Source organism: Leishmania panamensis (genome assembly GCF_000755165.1).
Source record: "Leishmania panamensis strain MHOM/PA/94/PSC-1 chromosome 34 sequence".
In the NCBI taxonomy this organism is placed as follows: domain Eukaryota; phylum Euglenozoa; class Kinetoplastea; order Trypanosomatida; family Trypanosomatidae; genus Leishmania; species Leishmania panamensis.
The window spans coordinates 1,594,837-1,611,883 of record NC_025881.1 but is presented as its reverse complement, the minus strand read 5'-3'; the positions used below and the strand labels follow the sequence as shown (position 1 = coordinate 1,611,883).

The 17,047-nt window shown below is 57.3% G+C and overlaps 4 protein-coding genes across 4 annotated transcripts; all 4 read right to left on the bottom strand.

Moving 5' to 3' along the window:
- Window positions 1-295: 295 nt before the first annotated feature.
- On the bottom strand, window positions 296-1,519 carry LPMP_344250 (hypothetical protein; the record flags this gene model as incomplete). Its single annotated transcript, XM_010704545.1, has 1 exon — window positions 296-1,519. One exon carries the CDS (start codon window positions 1,517-1,519, stop codon window positions 296-298), a length of 1,224 nt encoding a protein of 407 aa, XP_010702847.1.
- An 808-nt stretch (window positions 1,520-2,327) lies between these two features.
- On the bottom strand, window positions 2,328-2,672 carry LPMP_344240 (hypothetical protein; the record flags this gene model as incomplete). Its single annotated transcript, XM_010704544.1, has 1 exon — window positions 2,328-2,672. The coding sequence occupies one exon, from the start codon at window positions 2,670-2,672 to the stop codon at window positions 2,328-2,330; it is 345 nt and encodes a 114-aa protein (XP_010702846.1).
- A 1,126-nt stretch (window positions 2,673-3,798) lies between these two features.
- Window positions 3,799-10,719, bottom strand: LPMP_344230 (DNA polymerase epsilon catalytic subunit, putative; the record flags this gene model as incomplete). Its single annotated transcript, XM_010704543.1, has 1 exon — window positions 3,799-10,719. The coding sequence occupies one exon, from the start codon at window positions 10,717-10,719 to the stop codon at window positions 3,799-3,801; it is 6,921 nt and encodes a 2,306-aa protein (XP_010702845.1).
- A 1,436-nt stretch (window positions 10,720-12,155) lies between these two features.
- LPMP_344220 (hypothetical protein) lies at window positions 12,156-16,034 on the bottom strand (the record flags this gene model as incomplete). The annotated part of the gene is made up of 1 exon (XM_010704542.1): window positions 12,156-16,034. The coding sequence occupies one exon, from the start codon at window positions 16,032-16,034 to the stop codon at window positions 12,156-12,158; it is 3,879 nt and encodes a 1,292-aa protein (XP_010702844.1).
- Between the last annotated feature and the right edge of the window lie 1,013 nt (window positions 16,035-17,047).

The window sequence follows — 17,047 nt, the reverse complement described above, 5'->3', positions numbered from 1 at the left end:
AAAATAGATATATATATATATATATATATATATATATATATATATGTTTACGATACGCTGTTTGCCTCCCCCCACGTTTCGCCTCGCTGCCCCCTCCCCTCCATGGCGCTCTTCCTCGTGTTGCTTTCAGTGGGTGACGCAACAGAAAAATAAAAACCCGAGGGTTAGGTGTTATGCCACAGCGGTTCGGTACAAACACAACTCCCCACCAACACGCCCACACACACAGCGAAACGCCTATTACTGCCTCAATCTCCGTGGATCGGGACATCACACACTCAAGCGCCTAAGCGGCCTAGTCGCTGTCACTGCCAAGTTTGACGCTTTGGTTCATGGAATTGAGCGCAGGCGTGCTGAGGCCAATCTGCGGGGCGCCACCACGACCACGGAAGCCGCCACGGTCGCCTCCGCGGAAGCCGCCACGGTCGCCTCCGCGGAAGCCGCCACGGTCACCACCACGGAAACCGCCACGGTCACCACCACGGAAGCCGCCACGGTCACCACCACGGAAGCCGCCACGGTCACCACCACGGAAGCCGCCACGGTCACCACCACGGAAGCCGCCACGATCGCCTCCACGGAAGCCGCCACGGTCGCCTCCGCGGAAACCGCCACGGTCACCACCACGGAAACCGCCACGGTCACCACCACGGAAACCGCCACGGTCACCACCACGGAAGCCGCCACGGTCGCCTCCGCGGAAGCCACCGCGACCACCACGGCTGCCATAGTTTCCATGGTTTGACTGTCCCTCGGTGCGGTTGATTTGACGAATGGGCTCGTCTTCCTCATCATCCTCCTGTGCCTTGGGTCGCTTCTGCACTTGCACTTCGTCGTAGTCAGAGTCATTAGCGGTTGTTTCGGCCACCGGCTTCCTCACGGGCTCGTCGTCGTCGCTGTCGCTGTCAGCGATCGGAGCCTTCTTGGGGGCCATCTTCGGCGAAGGCTTCTTGGCCACCGGCTTCCTCACGGGCTCGTCGTCGTCGTCAGAGCTCGAATTTGTAACCGGCCTTTTGGCCGGTATTGGCTTGTGCACGGGAATGTCGTCGTCGCTGTCGCTGTCAGCGATCGGAGCCTTCTTGGGGGCCATCTTCGGCGAAGGCTTCTTGGCCACCGGCTTCCTCACGGCCTCGTCGTCGTCGCTGTCGCTGTCAGCGATCGGAGCCTTCTTGGGGGCCATCTTCGGCGAAGGCTTCTTGGCCACCGGCTTCCTCACGGCCTCGTCGTCGTCGCTGTCGCTGTCAGCGACCGGAGGCTTCTTGGGGGCCATCTTCGGCGAAGGCTTCTTGGCCACCGGCTTCCTCACGGGCTCGTCGTCGTCGCTGTCGCTGTCGGAGTCCATGGCAGCCGCTGGCGCTTGGGAGGCGATAGTGAGGGCAGAGACGCTAATCTTGCGAGAGTACGTCACAGCCTTCGGGTTAACTTCCTCCAACGCCTGAGCGGCGTTGGTGTACTTGCAATCCTTCAGGTAGAGATAGATGTGCGCCTCAAGCTCATTTTTGGGGAGACGGAGAGACATGATGCCGGCAGCGGAGAGAGGTAGAAAGAGTGGCAAGACGAAGAGCAAGTCGATGTTATGGTATGAAATGCGTTAGATGAGGGAATAGTGCGCAGCTACGAGTGAAGCAGCAGGGTTTCGTTCGTTCTTCTCTGGCGTAAAACGTGGCTATTGTTACGCGTATCGGCAGAACATATTGTTTTTCCCGTGAAAGGTTATGTGTATATGCGTCCGAGGAGTCCAGTAACATTGAGTAGTGAAAGAAGAAAATGTCGGCAGAGTTTTGAGGAGGGGGGGGGGGCAGAAAATGCATGAAGGACAGGGAATGTGAAAACAAAAAGCGATGATACGAGCTCAAGGCATTCAGGAAGTTAGGATAACCTTGATCCCTGCGCATATGATCTCCCCTAAGGGAGGGAGGAAGCAGACTCATAGTACGACATCCAGAACCATAACCCAGACACGCTGATCCCATTAGCGTCTGACATACGCTCTTTTTTTTCATGTTAGATGAGGCGAGTGTGCTCTCATGTCCGTCTCTCTCTCTGTGTGTGTGACAGGAAAGCACGAAGAAAAGGGGTGAGGGAACCAAATAACGCCCCGTTCTACATGCCCTTGGCTTACACACGGTAGCCGAGCCGTCAAAAAAAGAGGATACGGCACGACATGGGGTGTTGGCCAGGCCTCACCTCATCCTCGCGCTGAGGAGTGTACGCAGAAAAGGGAAAAGGAAGTACGTCGAGAAGTCGCTTTGATGTGCAAACTCCAACAGACCACCACCGACCTAAATTCCCAAAGTAGAAACGGAGAGGTGAAGAGCGAGTCGAACTCAGTGCCGACCTTTCTGGACTCGCCAGTCAAACCGTGAGTGTCGCAGCTTGCGCTCGCTGCGAGAGGAGGAGACGCCGCGCTTTACGGGATGGGGAGTGTGAGAGCTGTTAAAGATGGTTTCCTCTGGTCTGCCGACGTAGTAGGGCTTATTCGTTGTCCCGCACGCTTCGCAGGACTCGCCCTGGTACACCCGCTGGGTCGTTTTGGTCACCCACACCTCATCGGAGAACCAACAGTGCTGGCACACTTTACACCTGAACTTGCCTGTGCGCTTTGCAAGAGGCGGGGGAGTAAACATAATGTGCCGGGGTCGTAGTCGGAGAAGAAGGGTAAGGCGCAACATGGTGAGTATCGGCCATCTTAAAACAGAACACCAACTGATCCTTCTCCAATGGCACCTAACACACAAAAGTCTGCCCGTGCATGTGTAGTTGGGCGTGCCCGTTGGCCCCGTAGGCGAAGAAGAAGAAGCGGGAAGAGCAGCAGCATGCAAGAAAGGATGCAAGCGGGGGAGGGGGGGGGAGTAGAGTAGAGTACAGGCGGCCAAATGCACAGAGAGGGAGAGAAACAAAGGATGCGATATGGCGTGTAGGCAGCAACGATGCAGGTGCACTTGGCAGCAGCAAGACCGTTGTCTGCAGCCGAAGGACAGCGCACCCTCGCTAGTAGAACGCATGTGCCAAGAGGGTCGTGCCTCCCACTTACTCGTACATGCAGTACAACGGGGAGACCTGTGGACTAGACGCTGAGCTCCACGGGAGAACTCCGTTTTTCCACACGGTGAGTGAGTCCAAAGAAACCGGGCGTGTTGTTTGACGCGCATTGCTGTTTCTCTCCACAATCGGACATACAGTGTTGGCTTGTTTCCATCCTGGGGTATACCATCGTATCAACGACACTCATCAAACCTCAAGAGAGGCACACACACACACACCCATAATGAACGAAGGAAAAAAAGAAACTAGAAATAAAACCTGCAGAGGCTCGACGGAGAGGCATCTACCAGGCTTCAAGGCTGGACGGAGTCATGTGGCGCAAGGCGCGCACTGAGCAAATGCATCGCCAGGTTGCCACGCCCAAGCCACTTCTATATACCGCTTCGTTAGTGTCTATTGTGAACAATACGTATAGGCGTATGCTTCTGGTGCTCTTTGGATGGAGTGAGAAGAGGACAAGGGGCTTTGGCCTCGTAAGTGGCTGCCGTTTCATTCTTTCCATGTTGTTTTTATTTTATTTTGCCCGTTCGGTCATCGATAACTCTGGAGTGGTGTCTGCGTGTGTGCAATGGATTGGTGTGCGCGTAAATGAGAGCTGGTCAATTCCCGCCCCGCCGAGGTGGAGAATAAACATAGAACAGACAGTGTCTTTTGCGGCGTCTGCGGTGCGCGATGAATACACGAGCACACGAGAGAGAAAAAAAAAAGAAGCACTGCACACGTACCGTCACAGCACAACTTCACAGAGAGTGTTCAAGTGCATAAAAGCGCCGTCTCTACGCTCTCGGCAAGCCATGGAAAACTTTGGATCTTCGCAAGGTACTGCAGTGCCCGGAGTTCGCCCTCTACCGGCGCGGCCTTGCCGACTAGCGCACCGCAGCACCTTTCACCCACGTACGTTGTGATCATCTCGCGACACTTTGTGCACACAAAATCCTGCTGAGTGTAGACTCGTAGCAGCTGGCTAACACGACGAACTAGTGTTCCCTCCATAGCAACGGCGGCAATCGGGGCCGCACACGCCGGGCACGTAAAAGGCGATGCCGCTGACTTCCGTCTCACGAGCAAATCGATGGAGATGTGCGAGTTGCAGAAGCTGCACGTGACGGGCTGAAGGCGATGCGCCAGAAGCGGGTCGGCTTGGAACTGTGACTGGGCAGAGAAGGGGCTGATGCCGCAGAGGCGCATGGCGTTGTTGCGCACCTTGCCGACAGCGCCGTTGCATGGGATGAGCTCCAGCACACGGCACACACACTTCGCGTACTCGAGTCCGACGGCGCCGCTGGACCAGAGCGTCAGCTCGCCACGCTCGTGAGCCGTGTGCTCCTCCTCGGTGTACAGGTCACGTGCGTCCGTCATGCGCTGCACCTCATCCATGATATCCGCCTGCATGACATCCTCAAAAAGTCTCTGCGAGTCCTCCAGCACGCGCCGCGTCAGTTGGTTATGTCGCGTAGCCAGCGTAACAGTGTGATCAGCCACAGTGTGGCAGTAGACACGGTGTACTGTCTCGTTCAGCTGGTAGAGAGTGCCGACAACCCGCGCCACCAAGGTGTTTCGGACGCGGTTGGGCAGTCGGCTAGCCATCGTGAGCTGATGCGCTACGTGCAGATCGGCTCGCGTCGGCTCCTCGCCCTTCATGAACTTGATCGCGTCCTCGGCGAAAATGAACAGGCCGGCGTAGTCACGAGGATCGAGCACAATGTATGGACACCAGTATCGAAGGGGCTGCAGGGAGAGCAGCAGTAGCATCGGCTGGTCCTGCAGCGATGCCGTCAAAAAGCTTGCGAAGCTCACTGCCTCCTGTAGTGAGTACTTTGAGGTGAGAACGGTGACAGAGCTGCCGTCCACCTTTACGGTACGGCCGCCGAGTTTGGCGAGGCGGAGCAGGATGCCCGTGAGGGCACGGTGTGCAAGGCTACTGAGAAGCTCCACCAAGCGCGGCTCGTAGCAGGAGGACAGCGGGTTGCGCAGCCACCGCGCCACGTTGTTCAGGAGTGTGTCGGCGAGGATGTTGTCCACAGCCTGCCCTAGCACGTCGGCTACCAGATCACGCAGGATATTGAAGTGCGTGGATACACCACGGTCAGACAAGACCCGCGCGTTCTGGTCATCTCCCTCCTCAATCGTTTGTGAGAAAAGAAGCGCAACGACGTCCAGGCGAGAGAGGCCGAATTCTACGCACCATGAAGCGTAGCCGCCGGCCATGCACACCTCGCGCGGACGCTCCTCAACGGTGTCGAAGGTGATGAGAGGGTCGCTGCTGCACCACAGCACATGACTGCGCCGGTGCAGGGCACGAATGTATAGCACATCCAGTACATGCACACAGCTGTCTTGAGCAATGTTGCAGAGCGGGATGCCGGAGATACGGCTCAGCGCCAGCCGCTCCTCTACCCACAATAACGACGCGAAGAAGCGCTCGAACAGCCGCCGCGCCAGCAGACGCGTCCAGCGGAACGGGTCGCTCAGCAGTCGCTCATCCTCTGCAGCGCCTAGGATGCGCAGGTATGGCAGTCCCACAGGCAACGAGCGCTGCTGTAGGAGGGTCGACGTGGGCAGACAACTCTGCAGCACTGCTAGAAGAGGTGCCTTTGTACTCTCCAGCGCAGCGCTCAGGTGCTGGTAGACCTGCCGCCACGCCGCCCGCTGGTCCACCGCCACCTCGGAAGTGACTTGAATCGGCTCGGGCGTGGTCGTGTGCAGCCGCTTGGCGCTCTCCTCGCAAATGATGCCCCAGTTGATCACGGGTTTTGTGGCTTCCGCTGGCTGGATAAAGACAACAAGGGCAGTGTTGGTCTGTGGAGAAACGACAGCGATCAGACCGCGCTGTTCTGTGACCGCATGGAACACGAACACAGCACGGCCGGTGGCACCACAGCTCAGGTAATTCGTGTGCGCGTGCATATTCATCTCATCTATACCAAAGATCTCTCGCTGCGACGGTGGGCGACGGCGCGCGTTGTGCAGGTGTCGCACCGAGTCGACGGAGACACAGCAACCGAGCTGTTCGACAAACGTGTCCACGCGAGAGCGGTGCTCCTCATAGATCTGGTGAACGCTCTCCATCACGTGCAGCTCATTGAGGCGCCGCTCTCCCTCTTCGCCAGGTGGGACATCGACCTGGTAGACGCGACCCGCCGCAGCACGCCGCGGCAGAACGCGGCCGCTGACCTCAGCGGCGTCCAACGCCTCCAGGCTCAGCGCCGGGTCCGCATCGACAATGACTGTACGACGCACTTGCACGCGAAAGGAGTGCAGACTGTGACCCAGCGCTGCAAGCACCTGCAAAATTCCCGGGCTCTCCTCATTCTCGCGCACCTCGAGAACATTCCACACGGTTGCCAGTGCGCGTGACTTGAGGTCAATGAAGTGACTGTTCACGCCAGTGACATCGGGCGCAGAGGCTACCCCGGAAAACACTGTGCCACTGTCCTCCCCACCTGGGCCGATCTCGCTTAGGTCGTTCTCGAGGGCCAGCTCCTTGCGTAGGCGAGCTCGTTGCAGCCACGTGTCTTTTCGCTGCATCAGCCACTGCTTTGTGCCAAGGTCGGCAAAAAACTCTGCGTCAAGCGTGGTGGTGCTCTTTGGCGCAAAGTAGCGCTGCTTCACATCATGCGCCAGTGCATCCATCTTGGCATCCGCCTCGCGCTGGATCCGCTGCATGTCGGTGTCTGACTCCCCTTCACATTCCACGTCGTCTTCATCCCAGTCCGTTTCAGGGACCACCTCTGTGGCACGCCGCTGTTCACCAGCAGGGACAGCTTCAGTTATCTGTGGTGCCGCCGCGTGGCGTATAATACCACTGCCTGTTCTGCCCATCATATCCTCCAAGTCCTGCAGTTGTCCTTTTCCTGCGTCTGCGCCACCGCCCTGCTTCCCCTGCGCCGAATCTTCCACCTCATCCACATTGATTGTAGTGGCAGCGGCCGCCGCTGAGAACTTGCCACCCAGTCCCTCGCTCTTGCTTTGCACCTTGGACAGCATGCTGCGAAGTGAGACTTGGCGGTAACGGGAGTTACTGTGCCGAATGCGCTTCTCCAGCCAGTCCGGATACGCCACGCGTGGCACTGGATTTGGCAGTGACTGTAGCGCTGCCGGGATAGAGACGATCTTCTGCACGCAGGCACTAAAGCGCGCAATGTAATAGTCCCAGTCCAGCAGTGCCTTCAAATTCAGCTCGGACGGAACCGTCGTGTCGGCGGTCCACTTGCGCAGAAAGTGGGTGCGAATGGCCTGGTCCGCGCGGAAAATAGTGACGGGAATCGCTCGCTCTGTGACAGGGCGGCCGGCCGGCATGCGCGAGATGATGAAGTGGCACGCCAGGCCTTTATCCTTCACCATTTGGGGTCCCAGAAACTCGGCAATGCGCCGCGCCGTCGTGATGGCCAGAGACTTCTGCGATTCGGGGTACTCGGAGAGCCGCCGCGTCATGTTGCTGCTCTCCGTAATCTTCTCCAGGATCTCCTCTGTATCGTAGCCTTCGCCCTTGGACACGAGCATGTCAAGCGCAGCATTCGCTACGACAGCCGCCGAGGCGTAGGCGTCTGCGAGCGTGCTGCCGTCGAGGAAGCGACGGAAGACTTGCGACTGGAAGTCCTTGACAAGCATCAGCTCCCCGCGGCGCTTCAGCTCAAACCCTTTGAGCTCTGCCAAGCTGCCGTCCGGGTTGAAGACGGCGTAGCGCTTCTTGATGCTTTTGCCTTCTTCGCGACTAGCAGGCAGCAACATGGCGAGGTACGGACCATCCACCTCAAAGTAAATCGAGCACTCGCTGTGCGTCCTGTACACACCCGTGCTGACAAGGTTCTGGTACTGATGATTTGTGTACCGATCGTGCACCATTTTGTTCAGCACCACACACGGATAGGAGATGGATATCTGCGGCTTGGACGCATTTCTCGTGGTAAACGTAAAGTTCTCAGGGAAGGTATTGGGAAGGCAGCACCAGATGCCATCCGTGTCGAGCTCGAGCGTTACACCAATCTGCTGGACAAGCGAGCGGGCCATCTGAATCAGCGTCGCACCGAGGTATGTGACGATACCTGCCATCTCCATACTCGACCATCGCGAGCCCTTCCGCATCACGTAGCCGTAAAACGAGTTGAGGATGCATTTGTGCGCCAGCTGCAGCGATTCCATCTGCACGCAGCGGCTCTGGCACAACTTGCGTTCATCCGCGTCCTTCGTGGCGTCCAGCTTCTTTTTCCATGACTTTAGCGCAGCTTTGTATTCGTAGCGGCGGTCTCGAAAGAGGCGGACCGTGTCAACGTAGAAGGAGTTTTCGCGCTGGCACACCACGTTGGACTGCATCACTTCGCGTGTCTCGTGAATCTTTCCGTAGGCCTTTCGGCTGTATTCGCTGAGCCGCCGCTTGAGCATGTTGAACTGCGTGTTCTCCGTAAGTTTGTGGTACGCCTTTGGACCGTCAACGTCATCGTCCGAGTCAGAGTCGCCACTGACGCCGTTGCGATCGGCGCCAAACTCACGCTGGAGAAGCGCGTCGGCGGCCTCGCGCTGCTGCCGCCGTGACTCTTGCCGGTACCCGCCGCCGCCGCTGCTGCTGCTGTTGCGATTTCTCTGGTTCTTTCGCCAGTCGTCTTTCCGCTCGTACAAGGTGCCCTCCAGCACATTGCCCTTTCGATTGCCGTAAGCCTTTTTCTGCACTGCCGCGAGGTTCGCCTGCTCAATCACGCCGGCAGCGAAGGACTCGTTCTCCAGCTGGGCCTTGACCCGCTGAAACTCGTAGCGGCCGGCGGTGAAGAGCTCGGCCCTCCACTTCCACGACATGACGCGCTTGCATTGCGCCTCGTTGTTCGGAGAATTGAAGCAGCATCCGGCACACACGTCTGGCCGCGCAATGGCGTACGGCTGCAGGCGGTTTGTGAGGATGATGTTGGGGTACATGGCTCCGACGTCAAGGTGGTAGATGAACGGCTTCTCTTGCTGGTGCGGTCGGTTGCGCAGGTTCGTCAGCTTGGCGAGCACGGCCGCCCTTACCTCCTCCAGGTTCGTTACCTCCTCCACCTTCACACCGTTCTCCACCTCGAGAGCAAAGCGGAGCGCCTCGTCAACATCGTCCATGAGACTCTGGTAGGTGTCAGGATTCATGTCAAACGTCATGGGAATATCAGAGCGGTACACACCGCTGCGCAGCGCCTCCACACGCCCGCCAATGTACGTCTCCGTGTCGATTAAGTGGCCCTCGTAGAAGCGCTCTCGCACAATTTCCTTCTTGTTTGGAAACACGACGTTGTTCGCCTCCGCTTGCACCATGAGCAGCGACTCGCACAGGCCGCCAGAGCCCTTGCGCAGCACATCGTCTGGTGGCATCGGGATAATGGTGGCGAGGGAAAAAATGAAGGGGTGGACATACTTCTGATAGAGGTACCACGTCGACAGGGCGTCGGACACCGAGTACGACGCCATGCGCTGGGGCTGCGATTGCGCGAGAGGGAGCATATCCTCGGGATCGACTTCAATCGGCTCGTAGCCCAGCTTGTACTTTGTAACCGCCTTCAAGCCTTGGCTTCCCTGCGGCAGGTAGGAGTCTCGCTTCACCCAGTAGAAGCAATCTAGGTGAGGAATCTGCTGATTTAAGAAGGCCCCGTCAACCATTTGTGTAAAGCCGATCTCCTTGTGCATATGCATGCCGTGGTGCAGTGCGCGGGCGTGGAGGAAGGGGAAGTCAAAGTAGTCACCATTGTACGTGACGTACACGTTCGGCTTGTACTTGCGCATCTCATCGAAGAAGCGTCGCAGTGTCGCTGCCTCGTTCTCCTCGTTGAAGGTGTCGAAGAAGCCCTCGTACTCGGGCTTGGGAGTGTACTCGAACGGTGCGATGTCCTCCGTGACGATCTCGCGGTTGACGATCAGGTAGCCACGGCCGTCCAGCATGTACGATATCATGTACACCTCATCTACCTCCGGTTGCGGAAAGCGCAGAGGCGCCTTTGTCGTTTCAATGTCGAAGGCGATGACGCGTGGCATGGCTGGTGCGTAGCGGCTATCGTCGCACCGCTCAACCCGTGCCTCACCCTCCATCACCGTCACGTCGTACCAGAGACCACAGTATACCTTCATGTCGATGGCGACGCGCATGTAGTACTTCACATCGTACTCGCGTATGTCCTGCACCCAGTCCATCCACCGACTGCTACCGGCTGCGCTGTAAAGGGAATCTTCGACGAACGGCTTCGCCATGGCATCGCTAAGCGAGCCGCTGAACTGGTTCCGCAGAGGGTTCTCGGAGCTGAGAGAGGCGTTGAGTTTGACGATCTTCTCTACTTGCCCACGCAACGTCGTGAGGTCCTGCACGTTTCGGAAGACTACTTTGAGGTAGACGCGCTTCTTGCCACTCAGGTGGTTCACGAGGTCTAGGTCCTCTCTCTCCACCGCAACTATTCTGCTGATGATCTGCGGACCGAAGGTAGACATGAGGCCGAGTTCCACCTCACGCTCGTGGCCCTCCACAGCTTGGACGAGGATGTACGGATCGAAGTGAAGGTGCACGCAGAAGGTGTCACCGGAGAGGTCCTGGAAGAGCAGCACGAGCGCCGCGCGTTGCGCCCCCTCGCCGGCGATAGCGTCCTCATCCTCCTGCAGCACTTCGGTGGTAGGGTGGTAGTTGAACAGCCACCCCACCCTCGTCCCGCTTTCCAGCCGCGTCGCCATGCTTGCGTCCGCCTTCTTAAAAGAGGCCGAAAGGGGTACACGAGCGCGAAAAGAAATGAAGCACTTCGTGCACGTCGAGACACAGACACTAATGCGTGTCTGCGTGGAGGGAGGCAAGGTTACAGGCGAAAGCAGTAAGGCGAAGCAGGCTAGTGTACAATATTTGGGGTCATCAACGGAAGACTTGCCTTTGGCTCGCCTATACTGGGGATATGTGCGATGCCGTGGTGGCGGGAAAATGAAGATGCACGATTTGCTTGTGAGGAACGAGAAAGAAAACACAAAGCCGGTCAGGGCTGCCAACGAAAACGCAGGCGCTCAATGGGCTAGATGGGCGGACAGATGCACGCTGTTGAAGTGAAAAGGTCGATGGTGACCTCCTGACAGGAGAGCAGGTCCTCCCACCTTTCCCGTCCTCTATGGGACTAATCTCACCTGTGTCGTTGAGTGCTGTGTGCGGCTCTAGCAGGGCACGGAGGAGCAGTAGAAGGGGGCAACGCGAAGAGAAGGAGTTGGACGAGTTGTGGGTGGTAGTGAGACGGCTAGAGGCGCAATGAGAGACTGGCTCATGAGGGACAGCAGGAGTCCTCACCTCCGACTTCAGGCCTAGGAGCAGCCAATGTGTCAGCACCGCCAAGAAGTTCACACGTCATCATCCCCTCGTGGGCTTAGGTGACGCTAGGCTGGTGCATTTCCTCACTCTAACAGCTCTTTGGCTCTCTCTCTACAGAGATGGATATATGCATATAATCATTCGTATGATTTGCTGCGTTGCTCTGTTCCAATACATACACACAAGATGTGGAGCTGCCTTCGAAGTCCAACGTCAAAGTAGACACACAAACACAAACACAAACCCCAACGCACACACATACGGGCATAAACCCATGAAAATAAAAAAATACACATACAAATATATACACACAGTATGCACACCACGCACACACACACACGTGTACATGCATACATACATATACATATATATTGATGAACACAGGCACATCTCTCTCTCTCTCATAAAAGTATCAAATATTTAGCTTTCAGCCTCTTTCACTCCACAGAGAAAGCGAAAGAGCGACGGGGGCGATGAGGTGAGAATGCTGAGAAAGAATAAGAAAGGGCAAACTCATAAGCGAATTAGGAGAACCAAAAGGTCATGCACCCAGGCGCTGCCTAGGCGAAGTACACGTGGGAGGGATAGAAAAATACAGTAGAAGATGAGGAGAGGGGGATCAGAGAGAGAGAGAGAGCTCGAGAAGCACCGCATAGGGGAAGATGGGAGGGATTAGCAGCGAGTACGTCTCCCCTCTCAACATACACAAGACACAGCAATCGTCTCGGTTGTGCACCCGGGGGACGCGTAGTCTCGCCGTAAGTCTCTTTCTCTCCTTGTCCCTCCCGCTTTTCATGTCACCGTGAAGATGGGGGGATAAAGACTACAGCTCCCTGAGCAGGTACGTGCTCAGGTATCCCAGAAGTGTCATGTTGCTCAGCAGGGAGGTAGCGCCCTCGATTGGCCGCCGCATGGCGACGACAGAGGCCCACACACTGGCGAAGATAAAAGTAGTGTTCAGCACCTCGACGAGTGAGCGCAAGCGCGGAGCGCGACGGCCCATGTCACCCAGTACGTAGCCGTCGCTCACCTCTGACTGCGGCGTCAAGGCAGATGTCTTTGCACGCTTTTCTTTTTTTCTGCCCGCCGTCTGGAGAGTCTCCTCGTTGCGGAGGATGAAAAACAACGACGTGTAGGCGCAGGCTAAGTTTGCCTGCACAACGCCGAAGACGATGAGCTGCGGTCGGCTGGGGGTGTAGCGCTCTGCGTCTGCAAAAGCGGCAGGGCTATTGCGCAGCATGACGGCGTTGCGTATCGTCAGAACGAGGCCGTTGAAGTGTGACGGGAAGATGCAGGCCAAAGAGAAGAAAAGGAATACGAGGCGGTAGTCGTACCCAGGGCGTGTCCAACGAGGTAGCATCCACACCGGAACTGCCAACAGGCTGGCGGCGACGACATCCACAAAGCACAATGGGAAGGACGGCCATTTCAGTAGCAGGACCGTTGGCGCTGCCCACCCCAACCCGAGAAGCAGCGCCAGCAACGCCGGTGCAGAGCGGAGGAGCGGGAGCAGAACTAGCCGGCGAAGCGGCCACGTAATGGCACCGACTGCAGCCAGGTAGCCCAAGATCAGCACAAGTAAGGCGCTTGCTATGCCAAAGCCGAGGTAGATAGTGGCCAACTCCTCCACCAACACAGACCACACTGGTACACTTTGCATCACGATCCAGGAGAAGCGACAGGCGCGGTAGCTCGGCGAAATGCCGTACAACGCGACCAGGGTGAACTTTTCCCAGATGCTCATGCGTGCCGTCATTTCAGCCTCCGTCACGTTCGGCGGGGGATCGGTGGAGAGGCACACCCTCAGTGCTGTTGATGCCCAGAGACCTGTCACCACCTCCAGCACGAGCCCCATCATCATCATGCCCACCAATGGAGGTAAGACACGAATGCGCCGAAAGGGAGAGCGCCGCCACAGAGCCATCTTCAGAGACTGGGTTGCGCATATCTTCTCATCCATCATACCGAGCACGATGAACAGTGTAAAGAAGAGAACCACGGACGCGCCAGCGAGGCGAACAATGCCGGTGTACATGGAGAAGGCCGCCAGCCACCGCTGCGGCCAGAGCACCAGCAGCCATACCCAGTACTCAGGCGACCCAAGCGAGGCATCCTGCAGCATGCTATAGGTAGGCAGCTGCACCTCTGGGCGAGCGCCGCGGTTGTCAGTAAGAGTGTAAATAAGATAGGTCTCATCGAGCAAGGGCGGGTAAGTGCTGAAAGGCTTCCAGCGGTAGGTGAAGTTGTGCAAGTTCTTGTGAAACGGCCCGTAGAAATACTGTAGCTGATGCTCCGGCTCGTCGGCTGGCAGCGAGCCATGACCGCGCAGGGCAAGGTAGAAGGAGTGCAGTGAGCCGCACATGACTAGCGGAAACACCTCTGCCGTGTCATCGGTGCGCACCTGCAGCTGCGGCTCCAGCAAAGCGCTATCCACGCCGCGCACCAGCGCGTAGCCAGGCTGTGTGTGCACCTGCACTCCACCACCGAAGCCACGCAGCAACCGCGGCAGCGAGTGACTGCTAGCGTGGTCGGCAAAGGCGGATAGGTCGATCTTGTCATACTGGAGATACGCGCGTGTCGTTCCTAGGCCCTGGTCACTGGCCACTAGCATGCAGAAGCGTGGCCATAGCCAGGTTCGATGGCGGCGCTTTTTCATCTGCCGGTATATGGAAAAGCTGACGGCCGTCTGTAGTGTTCGTCCAGGTATCGACTTGGTACTCTTCTGCGTCGTCGGCAGGTGGAGTAGCGTTGCTGCCCGCTCATGCACCTCGGATCCGAGAATCGGTGTTTCGCGCTCCTGGTCGTAGAACAGCTGGATGTTCGGCACAAACACCTGCTCAGGCGCCAGCGTCGTCAGACCCATGAGCACGTTCAGCAACTCCGTGCCATTGTAGTAACCGCTGCTCGAGTCCGCCTCGTCGTACGCTGGCAAGTCGTTGTAGTCGATCGGTACGTCGCTGTCTACGCACAACTGCTTCAGTTGCTCCGATAACGCACGGAACTTCGCCTCCTTCACATACTTGCCAGTTATCGAGTCGCGCACGGAGGACATGAAGATGTGCTCGAGCCGCTGCTCGTCGAAGCGGTGCGTGTCAAGGGTTTCCACCACGGTGGGGAACAGCCGATCGCGGCGCAGAGACGGAAGCTTCTTCTCATGACCAAAGTACGCATTGGCGTTTGGCAACAGCGCCGCCTGCACCAGCGAGTCGGCAGAATGTTGCAAGAACTGAAGAGCGTACACGAGACCGCGATGGTCCATGGCGGTAGCGCAGCCGCGGAGTGTCTCAGTGGAGATGTCGCGTCGATACCCGCCCTCCTGCATGAGGAGACTACGATTGACCAGTGTACCAGGTGGGCGGGGCGTGGAGCGCTGCAGGTATCCGGAGATAGAGGGAACAACATCGTCCAACGTGCCGCCGTTGATGTTGAGCAATGTGAGGTTGCGTAGACGAAGGTGAAGCTCGGCGGGCGGCACGGCACGGAGATCGAAGAGGAGATCGTTTGGATGTTTTGCGTCGGCTACCATGTCTTTCCAGGTGATGCTGCTGTGGGATACTCGCTTTACATCTTCCGGGGCGGGGTAGCGCTGCAACACCACTGCATCGATGATCTCGTAGAGCCAGACGCTAGCGTGATCGAAGAATAGCGGCGGGTAGCGTATCGGTGTTCCGACCATGATCACACCTGCGTAGAGATGCGGAGCCAAGATGGCGGCCAAGAGTGTTGTCACGCCTCCAAGTGACTCGGCCCAGATCCAGATGCCTTGCTGCTGCACCCGCTGCACCTCCGCCCGCACCCGCTCGAGAGTGGAGAATCGCTTCATCAGGTGCTTCGCCTGCTGGCACTCCTTCCCGCTCACCAGAAGGGATGCGTGGCTGCAGACGCTTCTCGAGTACTCCTTCTCGACTTCCTTCAGGAGCTTCTTGGCGGCCGCGGGGACCTTCGCGGTAGGGCTCGTGTGACGTGTGTCGTTTTTGCCGAGCGTCTCGCTGTCAAACACAGTCACTGGTGGCGCCGCGAGGACGTCAGTGTAGGTGCGCAGGAACCCCTCCACAACAAGGTGGACGGAATGGTTTAGGAAACGGGCCTCTTTCACGGTAATGGGGACCGACTGAGTGCTCGACTCTTCCAAAAAGTCTACGGAAAAAACCTCCACACCAAGCAACGGTACCTCCTCGCGCACTAGCTTCTCTTCCACACGGTGCTGCAGCCAAGCTGGAATGCGCATCCCCTCCTCCGGTTCCTCGAGCGATTCGTTGGCGCGGTACTCCTGGAATAGCTGCCTCTTCACGTGGCGGCGGTAGTCGCGCATCGCCTGCTGCCGCAGGCGCGCGTTGGCCTCATAAACAAAGCGAGCCAGAGAACGCGCGCAGTAGTAGGAGCCGCCGTTGCCGTGCACGTAAACGATAGGGACACGAGTGTAGACTCCATCAACGCGTGGGGCGGCGTAGCTGTCGGCCATCCAGTCGTAAGTACGCCAGAGTCGGTAGTACTTCTCCCGCATCGTCGGTGCATAGGCAGAGACGTTGATTTGGGTGAAGAGTGAGTACATGACGGGGTTGATATTCTGCGGCTCCGTGCGGTACACCTTGAGCGCCCAGTTGTACGCACCAGTCGCAAAGAGAGTGAACAGAAGCAAGAAGAACACATAGGCCGCTCGGAGGACGCAGAGGCCCATAAAACGCGTCACATTGTTCATCATGTCGTTAGTTATTAATTCGTTTAAATAGGTGACGCACGGCCCCCACTGTGTGGAGGAAAATCTACGAGAGCTCGAGAAGAAGGTGGACGAGGGGAAGCGACTCGGGCTCGCTTACTCCCATTCAGATGAAGCGTATCCCTTAGCAGTGAGGAGGCGAGGTCTGCACCGGCTGCCGTTAGCGCAGCTTTTACTCACAGACACGTGTGCTGCGAGGAAGAAAGGGGAAAGAAAACCAAAGACAATCCCATTGAGCGGCACGGCGAGACGGAATCCTTCGGGGGAAGGGTGAGGAGCCTCTCTTCGATTGATGAAAAGCATGAGAGCCACGAGTTCTCAGAGATGCCTGTCTCACTGAGACACCGAGACTGAGAGGGTACCAGACAGCGAATAGCGTGGTTAGAGGGAAAACGAGAGGTACGAAATCGCGAAGAGGGCTACGAACATGCACGGCGCATAGTGAGCATTGCTTCGTTAGAAGGGAAGGTCAACTTTTTTCGTTGAAATAATAACAATAAAGCAAGCGAAATTTAGCAGAATTTAGCGTAGAGTCCGAACCACTGCGCTTCGTGGAGGGAAGGCAAGCAACACGCGGACCCCAGTTGCGGCGAGTGACAGAGCGCGGTACTTGCTCCACCAAAGCAACGCGACCTCTTTCCGCTCGCACTGGAGAAGAAATGTTCACAGGTCGCTGAATTGTTAAGGTGTTTTTTGATCAGTGTCAGAAAATACATAACACCGCGGATCCGCATTCAGCTCGCTTCTGCTCCCTGGCGTCGCCAGCAACACGGGAATAATCCTGAGCAGTGCCTACAAGACGATACAGGGGGGGGGGAGGAGAGGAGGAGGGCAATGGGGGTCATGTAATTGTAGAGAGAGGCAAGTTCAGTGAAGTACAAAGCGGCACTCCTCCCTCAAAAAGGGGAAGGCGGTAGTACACAAGAACGTGCCATCACCCGCAACTTCCATACCAAAAACGACGCGGCAAACACACACACAGCCAGTGAATCCGTCGC